General features: G+C 38.8%; 1 protein-coding gene across 1 annotated transcript in view; it reads right to left on the bottom strand.

Moving 5' to 3' along the window:
* Positions 1–9,861: 9,861 nt before the first annotated feature.
* Positions 9,862–11,862, bottom strand: part of MYO5C (myosin VC) — a 337,314-nt gene continuing 335,313 nt past the window's right edge. The window contains exon 41 of the mRNA XM_069765981.1: positions 9,862–10,362. Coding sequence (XP_069622082.1) covers positions 10,210–10,362 — 153 coding nt within the window. The 3' untranslated portion in view covers positions 9,862–10,209. The remainder of the gene's footprint in view (positions 10,363–11,862) is intronic.

Here is an 11,862-nt window from a genome sequence, read left to right as displayed (position 1 = left end):
ACTCTGTGGATGAACACACTTCTGTAGTTGTATCTTTTTTGACTTGATGAGCAGATTCCTGAAGGCATAACATTTTAAACACTATGAATAAAATGGCATCTTTTACCCAACCTCTACACTAATGTTACCTTCTGTTGGGAGTGTCGAGGACAATTTTTGCATCTTTTTCCTTATTTACATGTACCTACTCTTGTTCGGTGAACAGTCAAACTCGTTTGGAGAAAGAAAAGCATGCTAGGATACACCAGTCACTACTGTTCCCTTTACCCTGTAATAAGGTGAGATATTCTTTTAACAACAATTTAAAGGTTAGCTCTGCCATGTTGGGTATCTCTGCTTTTCATACTAATTTGTCAATACTTTTCACAAGCGGTGCTGTCCTCTTTTAGTTGGTTTATTTTGCATACTTCATTTTGTTTTCACAGACAATTAGTCCACTTAAAAAATTGACACATGAATTTGCCCACCAACTATAATGTGTATAGGTTCTACTCATGATGACGAACACAGACAAAACAGGTACATGAGCATACGGACAAGAGAATGGGGCCTTGGATGAACTTCTCAGAAACTGATGCTAGTCTTCTGCTTGAAATTGCTTAGAGAATGTCAGTCTGACATGACTGATGGGAGCTAAATAAAAAATATCCCTTTTAACAAAATTACTACAATAAAAGGGAAACTTATCCCTGTAAGCATAATAAGTCTAACTACAAGATTTCTACATGTATTTTTGCCATGAATTTAATAATATATGACCTATTTTATGTTTTTTTCGACACAATTAATTTTTAAGTTTAATTTTTCATCATATTTCCATAACCAAACTCAGACATGCGACACTCATTAGGACGGTGATTCAAGACTAAAGAGGAAATCTACAACTAAGTAACCGAGGAAGAATACAAGTCAAGTTTCAGATTGACTCAAGCTCAATAGACATGCAATGGTTCATTCTAAAATGAGAAGTTCTGATCTGATTGTAAAATAGCCATACAGGATGTTGTATTCGCCTTTTGCGTCTTCACATTGCAATATACAGAAAAAAAGATTGTGCATGACAAAGACAGTCAGGACTCAAGGAGTATGGCATAAGAAAATGGCAGTATGCCATCTTTTAATTCTGCCAGGCAGAACTGAAATTTCAGAGCTGTGTTTGATTACTTGAAAGTTTAGGAGAACCCAAAATAAGCATTCTTTCTAAATAGAAGAAGGTTTGATATTGTATGAATTATTAGAACCTCAGCATATCATAGTATGTAGCATCTGATGAGCTACACTGTGACAATAAATAAAATTGAAGCATTCCTAGAAATATAGATACATTGTGATACTCACTGCGCAGGAAGAAGATCAACTGTAAAACAAAGCACACGGGAGCTTACTGCAAATAGGAACAGGATGGCAGCCCTTACCCTGCTAATCTACTTAGCAAGGTATTAAAATACAGCGTCTCCGAGAAAGATTATTACTAGAAGCCAATAAACACTTCTTTGCTGCATTCCTACAAATGTTAATGAATTATATAAACAGAGCATCAGCCAGAAATACCTTCCCAAATAACTAATGGCGACTCAAATCATAATCATATACCAAAGGAGAACCAAGAGTCCAATAAAGTGCCAAAAAATATATAGTCAATCATGAGTAATATTTATTGAAAATTGTACAACTATACACAAACAATTAAAACATGTACCACTTATGTAACAACATGTGAAAAATCCGTGAATACATCAAAAACCAAAGATCACGGATCAGGACACTGCCAAGTATATTTATATGTAACATGCAACTAGTGTGCTATGATAACAGGTATAAAACCACTGGTAGGCCATGGCACTTAAACTGTCCATTCAAACTAATGTGTGCAATGACTATACTGTGCGATAGCAGTCATGTCGCCAGGCCGGTCAGATGCTCATGGGTAGTAAAACATACAAGATAACATCCAAGATCTTATTTACCCATAATAAGTGTGGCAGGTCCTGTCCTGGTCCTTGTTAGCAACCCCAACGCGCGTTTCGCGTCTGGTGAATACCGCTTCCTCAGGGGAAGCACATTCAGTGCGAAACGGCCGTCGTCCACGCTCCATCACCGCACCCTCCTGTAAAACCTGCTGCCTAGCTGGATGTATGATCTTCCATAAAGCCATGTTTCAATAAAGAACACGTTCACACAGCAACAACGGGGTGAGTGCCGCAGTTTTTCTTTGTTCTTGCTTACTTATAAATATACTTGGCAGTGTCCTGATCCGTGATCTTTGGTTTTTGATGTATTCACGGATTTTTCACATTTTGTTACATAAGTGGTACATGTTTTAATTGTTTGTGTATAGTTGTACAATTTTCAATAAATATTACTCATGATTGATTATATATTTTTTGGCAAATGTTAATGATTGCTAATTTAGAAGTGTTTTCAAAATGGCCTCCCACCGGAGGAGACAATCCAAAAACGTAAACAATTTATATGTTGTGTAATATAATGGATAAACAGTGGTTTAATAGCTTGTACATAGGCCTGGACTAGCCTACATGGGAACTCGTGATCCTCTGGGCAGGATCATCCTATATAAGCAGTAATTGGCACAATACAGTTTATTCACTAAATGCAGACATGCATCATCTCATTAATTATTTTATAAACTACCTAGCTTATTATTATTTTACTAGATGGCGGCCCGATTCTAATGCATCGGGTATTCTATAATATGTATGTATGTATATAGCAGCCACATAGTATATAGCACAGGCCACGACATATTCTTGAATACCAGATGCGTTAATACAGGCCACGCAGTATATAACAGTGGCCACGCAGTATATAACACAGCCCAAACAGTATATAACATTTCCCACGTAGTATATAACACAGGGCATGCAGTATATAACACAGCCCACATAGTATATAACACAGCCCAAACAGTATATAACACTGCCCACGCAGTATATAACATTGCCCACATAGTAAAGAACACTGCCCACGTAGTATATAGCAGCCATGCAGTATATAACGCAGCCCACACAGTATATAACATTGCCCACATAGTATATAACACTGGCCACGTAGTATATAGCAGCCATGTAGTATATAATGCAGCCCACGCAGTATATAACACTGGCCACGTAGTATATAGCAGCCACGCAGTATATAACACAGCCCAGTAGTATACAGCAGTGTGGGCACCATATCCCCTTTAACAAAAATAATTAAAATAAAAAATAGTTATACACTCACCCTCCGGCGTCCAGCGAAGCTGTGTCCATGCACGCGTGGCTGCCGCCAACTTCCGTTCCCGGGATGCATTGCGAAATTACCCAGATGACGTAGCGGTCTCGCGAGACTGCTAAGTCTTCTTGGTAATTTCGCAATGCATCTCTGGGAAGAGAAGCTGGCGGCAGGCACAAGCGCATCGTCGGACGACAGAAGGTGAGAATAGCAGTTTTTTTGTTTTTTTTTTATTATTTTTAACATTAGATCTTTTTACTATTGATGCTGCATAGGCAGCATCAATAGTAAAACGTTGGTCACACAGGGTTAATAGCGGCGTTAACAGAGAGTGTTACCAGCGGCATAACGCGGTCTGTTAACGCTGCCATTAACCCTGTGTGAGCGCTCACTGGACGGGAGTATGGAGCGGGCACCGGGCACTGACTGGACGGAAGTAGGGAGGGACTAATTCTTGGCAGGGCTGTGCCCGTCGCTGATTGGTCGCGGCAGCCAGGACAGGCAGCTGGCGAGACCAATCAGCGACGTGGGATTTCTGTGACGGAAGTTGCAGACAGAAAGATGAAAATACCCCTTAGACAATTATATATATAGATAAAAGCAGAGGTAGATTTGTGAATAAGGATCATGTAATATTTGCATGTACCTAAACAGTGGGTCCCAAGAGTAAATGGTACTAGGGGGCCCTTGGCACTAATCGGACACTGAATATACAAGTACACAGCTCACACATATTCCAGCCCCTCTAGGGAATTCCAGACTCCTATCTTCATAAAAACTCCAACATTATCAACTAGTTATTTATATTCAAAATGCATGATAAATTTGGAAATATTACCAAATATACCCTAAATGCACATAACCCCCCGGATATTAATATTAAATATATCAAACATGCATTAATCTATAATATTTACCAAGTGTAAAAAAGGTGCATAGATTCCTAAGCAAATATTAGGGAAGGATATAGAGTTTAGTGACTTCTTACTTTCCGGCATTTATAATAGCCTTAATCTAGGCAATTATCTTAAATATTCATGAAGGTTCACAAAAGGTGAATTAATATATATAACATATATGTAGACTGTAAGCCCACAAGGGCAGGGCCCCTTCCTTTCTTTATCAGTCAGGCATTGTTAGTTTGTTCACCGTATTTTATATTTGTGTTTTGTATGTAACCTCTCCTCATGTACAGCAGCATGGAATCAAGGGGGCTCTAAAAATAAATAATAATAATATCAATCACTTGCATAAGATGGATAAATAATGACAATTTGTGGCATATAAGGTTAATAACATTAGACAAAAAAGGAAGCAAACTACTGAATAGTATTTATTAATGAAATGATTTTCATTTGTAAACATTCGTCTGTTTCTTCATGATTTTCTTCATTTACACAATTTCATTTTTAAGTGTAACAGAACCTATTCTTAACAAGGCGCTCTCAGGTTAAAAGCTGGAGAATTATATGTACAAGAGATTATGGCGCAGTCCCCTTGTAGTTATTTACTCTCAAGCTGAGGTACATAATTTCTTCTCCATAGTCATGACCTACACAATACATGAAGAGTGAGGGTATGTGCACACGTTCAGGTTTTTTCGCGTTTTTTCGTGATAAAAATGCATTACAAACCACAGACATATGCATCCTATCATTTAGAATGCATTCTGCAATTTTTGTGCACATGATGCGTTTTTTCCGCAAAAAAAATGCATTGCGGTAAAAAAAGCAGCATGTTCATTAATTTTGCGGATTTTTTGCGCTATTCTATGCATTAGGAAAAAATGCAAAAAAAAAAAAACGCGCAAAAAACGCATAAAAAAAGCCCCTAAAAAAAAAAAAAACGCATGCGGATTTCTGGCAGAAATGTCAGTTTTTTGTCAGGAAATTTCTGCAAGAAACCTGACGTGTGCACATACCCTAAAGGCTCGTCTACCCGGGCTGATTTCAGCACGTGCCGATCTTCTATCTACAAGTTGACCGGCGTTGTGAATACAGCACAATGTTAAATCCAACACAGCCCCCATTTACACAGGACGCTGTGCTAGGAAGATCGTCAGGAACTATTCTATCACCGAACTGTTCATTGACTGATTGTCGTCTAAACTGGCCTTAAGCCATTTGGCTCCCAACAGACTGGAAAAAAAAAATTACATTTCCAGAGTGGACGGCGCCATTCAGCAGCATAGGTTTTATCTCTCTAAGATTAGATCTCCTGTTAGACATTTTCCTTCTTTAAATGATCTTCATATTGAGGCACATGGTAAAAGGTACATAAACAAAAATCTTCATGTCAAAATAAAATACCACAATAAAAATATGACAATTCGTATACAATTGGTTTTCATTTTCATTATCTACATAAGATAAAATGGAATAATCAATGAAAAAATATACAAGAATGTATAAGACGGCAGAGCTTTACATCCCACTAGCATGCAGTAAATACAATGCTTCTATTCATGTACAGCCATGTAACTCCCGTTTTGAAAGGATATAAAAATTACTTCCTTTTTTTTCACTTAAATGCATGAACAGGTGCTTCTTACAAAATTAGAACATCATCATCAGTTAATTTATTTCAGTTCTTCAATACAAAAAGTGAAACTCATATTATATAGAGTCATTACAGAGTGATCTATTTCAAGTGTTTATTTCTGTTAATGTTGATGATTATGGCTTACAGCCATTGAAAGCACAAAAGTCATTATCTCAGTAAATAAAAATAATTAACAAAACACACCTGCAAAGGCATCCCAAGTAGTGATGAGCGAATATACTCATTACTCGAGAATTCTCGAGCACGCTCGGGGGTCCTCCGAGTATTTTTTAGTGCTCGGAGTTTTAGTTTTTCTTGCCGCAGCTGAATGATTTACATCTGTTAGCCAGCATAAGTACATGTGGGGATTCCCTAGCAACCAGGCAACCCCCACATGTACTTATGCTGGCTAACAGATGTAAATCATTCAGCTGCGGCAAGAAAAACTAAAACTCTGAGCACTAAAAAATACTCGGAAGACCCCCCGAGCATGCTCGAGAAATCTCGAGTAACGAGTATATTCGCTCATCACTATTCCTAAGTGTTTAGAAAGGTCCCTTAGTCTGTTTCAGGAGGCTCCACAATCATGGGGAAGACAGCTGACTTGACAGATGTCCAGAAAGCAGTCATTGACACACTCCACAAGGAGGGTAAGTCACAAAAGGTCACTGCTAAAGAAGCTGGCTGTTCAGAGTGCTGTATCCAAGCATATTAATGGACAGTTGAGTGGAAGGAAAGAGTGTGACAACCGGGATAACCGCAACCTTGAAAGGATTGTTAAGAAAAGGCCATTAAAAAATTTGGGGGAGATTCACAAGTAGTGGACTGCTGCTGGAGTCATTGCTTCAAGAGCCACCACACACAGACGTATCCAGGACATGGGCTACAAGTGTCACATTCCTTGTGTCAAGCCACTCGAGTCCAATAGACAATGCCAGAAGCGTCTTACCTGGGCCAAGGAGAAAAAGAACTGGACTGTTGCTCAGTGGTTCAAGGAGAGGCACAAAATCCAAGCTGCTTGAGGTCTAGTGTGAAGTTTCCACAATCCGTGATGGTTTGGGGAGCCATGTCATCTGCTGGTGTGTTTTCTCAAGACCAAAGTCAGAACACCAGTCTAACGGGAAATTTTAGAGCACTTCATGCATCCCTCTGCCAAAAAGCTTTATGGAGATGGAAATGTCATTCTCCAGCAGGACTTGGCACCTGTCCACACTGCCAAAATTACCAATACCTGTTTTAAAAACAACAGTATCACTGTGCTCGATTGGTCAGCAAACACGCCTGATCTTAACCCAATAGAGAATCTTTGGGGTATTGTCAAGAGGAAGATAAGAAACACCAGATCCAAAAATGCAGACGAGCTGAAGGCTGCTGTCAAAGCAACCTGGGCTTCCATAACACCTCAGCAGTGCCACAGGCTGATCGCCTCCATGCCACGCTGCATTGATGCAGTAATTGATGCAAAAGGAGCCCCGACCAAGTATTGAGTGCATTTACTGAAGATACATTTCGGTAGGCCAACATTTCGGATTTTAAAACCATTTTTCAAGCTGATGTTATAAAGTATTCTAATTTACTTAGATAATGACTTTTGGGTTTTTGGCTGTAAGCCATAATCAACAACATTAGCAGAAATAAACACTTGAAATAGATCTCTCTGTAATGACTCTATATACGAGTTTCACTTTTTGTATTGAAGAACTGAAATAAATTAACTTTTTGACTATATTCTAATTTTACGAGAAGCACCTGTATTTTGGATTAAAAATAATTGTTGCTATTGGGTTTTATAAAATATTTTGAAGTGTTTGCCGTCTATAGCCTCTGTGATGTACTATTACTGGCTGCAGAATGAGTTAATTGAGAATCTTTCAGTGAGCTCTTTCTGACTGAAAGTTGGTAACTCTTTTTTGTATGGCTTTTACTGAGCTTGTATCTGCTGATTTAGTCTGCAATACAAGTTTAATGAGATCGCATTGTGACACTGAGGGTACCGTGAACATGATAGCCAAGTTGCAAATAATCATACACAGTAGAATTTTTAGCAACTTCCTCGTTGCAATCGCAGTACCCACAGGGTCACAATATGACCCCATTCACTTGTATTGCGCTGCAATGTAGTAGCGACACCTAGCGACCTTTGTCTGCATGACTTTTTTGTCTAAAGTCGCTGTGTGACCCCAGTCTTAGTCTCTGGACACATTCACATGTTCAGTATTTTACATCAGTATTTGTAAGGCAAAACCAGGAATGGGTGACAAATGCAGAAGTGGTGACGTGTTTCTATTATACTTTTCCTCTGATTGTTCCTCATTCGGCAATCAGCAATGAGCAGGGAAACAAGCAGCCTTAAAAGCCAAACAGCGCAACATTTTTAATGAATCCTAAAAAGTATTTTTAGTCCAAAATACTTTAATTTAATTAAAGGAAAATTCCCAAAGATGTCCATATCCTTTAATTCTTAGGTCTCGTTCACATTATTCAGTTCTGAATTATGGTTGAAATATACAGACATATTAATGATCTTGTTTCCTTTTCCAGCTCAGTGTTTTGTTGCGAGGGAGTACAAGGGCCGACATTGCTAACAATAGAACATGCAATATATTTTAGCACCCACATGAAAAACACATATATGTGCTGACAACTATTGATTCAGGAAACTTATAGGAAAATACATAGGAAATGTGCCTGTGTTAATAAAGTCATCCAATAAAAGTCAGATTCAACAATAAATTCCAAACATAAAATTCTAAAAACTTCAACAATAACAGTTAAAATGTCTAACTACAAAAATAATGGCACAATACCAAACAATGCACAGAAATGTCAAGCAATCAAGGAGATAGAAGCACAACCCTTTGGTCTCTTCTATCTAAGGTGGCCATATATATTAGGTAACTGTCAGTGAATCCCTTAATTTTGTTGAGACCAGACAACCATCTAATGTATATGGGGGTGTTTTGAATCTCCCTGACAGCTGGTATGAAGGAAAGGAAGGTTGGGCATGACAGCATACATGTCCCATACTCTTGACAGGAGAGATAAGGGAGATAAGCTGTTGCTGGAGAGGTAAAACTGTACCTGTGTGTGGGGGAGAGGTAAACTGTACCTGTGTGTGGGGGAGAGGTAAACTGTACCTGTGTATGGGGGAGATGTAAACTGTACCTGTGTCTGGGGGAGAGGTAAACTGTACCTGTGTGTTGGGTAGAGGTAAACTGGACCTGTGTGTGAGGGAGAGGTAAACTGTACCTGTGTGTGGGGGAGAGGTAAACTGGACCTGTGTGTGGGGAAGAGGTAAACTGTACCTGTGTATGGGGGAGAGGTAAACTGTACCTGTGAGTGGGGAAGAGGTAAACTGTACCTGTGTCTTGGGGAGAGGTAAACTGTGCCTGTTTGTGGGGGAGAGGTAAGCTGCACCTGTGTATGGGGTAGAGGTAAGCTGTACCTGTGTATGGGGGAGAGGTAAATTTTACCTGTGTGTGGGGAAGAGGTAAGCTGTACCTGTGTATGGGGGAGAGGTAAGCTGTACCTGTGTATGGGGGAGAGGTAAACTGTACCTGTGTCTGGGGGAGAGGTAAGCTGTATCTGTGTATGGGGGAGAGGTAAACTGTACCTGTGTGTGGGGGAGAGGCAAACTGTACCTGTGTATAGGGGAGAGGTTCACAAAAACATTTTTTGCTGAACAACATGTGCCAACAGTCATCTAAAGTGTTCAGCTGATGGCTATGTAAAGAGTATGTCAGGCGTAGAGCTGGTATCTTTTCAGCAGAATGAAGGCAGAAGAGAGCACTACTACAGCTAAAGGGTTATAGAGGCAACAACTACAACACCCAACATTCTGTGTTCTTTTATAGCTCAGAAAGGCGTGGCAGTCGGCATTTTTCTATGCTGTAAAAGCCAAGTGTACACATCAGACAGATGGTGAGCATGAAAGAGGATAACAAAGGTACAGATGAAGAATTCTGATAGCACAGGAAATAAGAGCTCAATCTCGGCAGAGAATACCTTCTATTTTCTTCATGTCTGAGAATATAGAAAATCAAATTTACCTCTACTTATTCCATCTATTACTGAATAGCGGAAATCAACTAGACTTAAAGCCTCGTCTGCAAGTCGGCCACAAACATAATTGTTGTAGATGGGTATGGAGCCAGTGTATCTTAAAACACCAGCTCCAATTCATTAGACTGGGATTCTTTACCCAAGGATCTAATATTGTAAGAAAATATTGGTGCTATATTCTCCTGTAATTTGCAATAAATTATTTTCTTAAGAACCTCCCATCCTTACAATTACATCCTTGAAAACAATGAGATGATGATAAACAGTCCGAACATTACAGCGTATCTAAATATAGGGCCATAGGGAGTTTATCTGAGATGAATTCCTGCGAAGGCTGTACATATTCTCTCTGGAGCTTGTGCAGCCTTTTATATTCTAGATCCTCTTAAGGAATCCAAGCTTCAGGCTGCTGGGAATCTGGATGGTTTCCAGTGCATGGGGGGACGGGCTGAATGGGAAGGTCACTTGGAAGAGGTATTTGCTATCCACCATTAACTGTGATCCATCTTCCCGACTGCTTAGCATGGACTAAAGAAATGAAATAAAAAAGTTTAGATTTACAAAATAATGTGTAAAATTTACTTACAAATAAACAAATTAATAAATACAAATATTTAAAATTCACCAAAATGATATTTTAGCCTCATACTGAATCCTTATCTGTGGCAATGATTATTACCGTATTCAGCTAATAACCAAAACCAATCACTTCTTAGCCTGGATGGGGGAATCACTGAGAGGGTTATTTTAACTTTCCTAGCTCACGTGGGTGAATAAAACTTGCATGTAGTGCGGATCATATAGTATGGATGTATGGTTACATCTATAAATGTATGGATAGAAGCTATACCTGGACTATGAGTCCCTACTTTCTAATAATATCCCCTCCGTTAAGCAGAATAAATGAATGCTATAAATGAAGATTTATTATAATAAGTGATGTTGTATAACTAAGATTGGTAATCGTATATGTATATATAGCTAGATATCAAACAAAAGAATACAGCAGCACTCAGTGAGCTTTAAAATGCAAACATTGAATATATGACATTTGGACTGCATTACTGCTATAAGAAATAAACTTTGAGACTTGCGTGTAAATTGGTCACTTCCTGAGAGCCCACCAGCCATGACAAGGTGTACCTCTCATGGGAAAATAACCTAATTTTTATCAAACATGCCCCTCCTGTGCTAAAACCCTACAAATCTAAAGGACAGGTAGGATATAGCACTAAATCCTAAAATTACCTTAGGCTGATGGGAGAAGTGCACAGTCAGAAAAGGAGGCTGTCAACACCTCCAATAGTATACTACAAAAAAAACAGCACCTCCAAACATAAGAAAGCAAGTATGAGCAGACGCAGGCAGCTATGACCGCATAAGATTTTTGTAGTGTACTACTTAAGGTGGTGACGGCCTCCATATTTCGCTGAGCACTCTAAAATTTCTTATATTGTTTGTTTGCTTATATCTTAGTGCTTACAGAGTGCTGCTGTATTCTTTTGATTGTAATGTATGAAGTCATAGCAGCTTGCATTGGTTCACAGTTACTGGTCGGAGTTGCTGGTCAGTTTTTTGTAGATATATAGACAAACAGATATATAGACAGACAAATAGATATTCTCGGCATCCAGGCTATACATTGTCCTTCTATTTTGTAAACTGATGCAATGTTAGAAGCTTGGAGAATTGATACACTGCATTTTTATGCTCGATGTAGCCTCTAAGGCATGTCGTTGGTAATTGCAATTTAAATATTTACAAACCACTAAAGGGAGATTGGCACCTGCTAGCAGTTTATGGCAAACTTCTGTTAAGTCACCAGTAAGTGAAAAGAATCATGGGAGATGGCAGCATTTCGCTACTTTACATGCTGCTACACTTGAATAGATGTCTCAACGTTTGCTGCACCTGCACGATTTACAAGACAACGGACTGCTTTTGTGGAACTCATTGTAAATGTACCAAATACATGACATTATTTTAACTAGTCAATAAAAGTTAATGTTTTTTTTTTTTTCAAAATCT

Source organism: Ranitomeya imitator, chromosome 4 (assembly GCF_032444005.1).
Source record: "Ranitomeya imitator isolate aRanImi1 chromosome 4, aRanImi1.pri, whole genome shotgun sequence".
Classification (NCBI taxonomy): Eukaryota; Metazoa; Chordata; class Amphibia; order Anura; family Dendrobatidae; genus Ranitomeya; species Ranitomeya imitator.
This window is presented reverse-complemented; position numbering and strand designations above follow the sequence as displayed.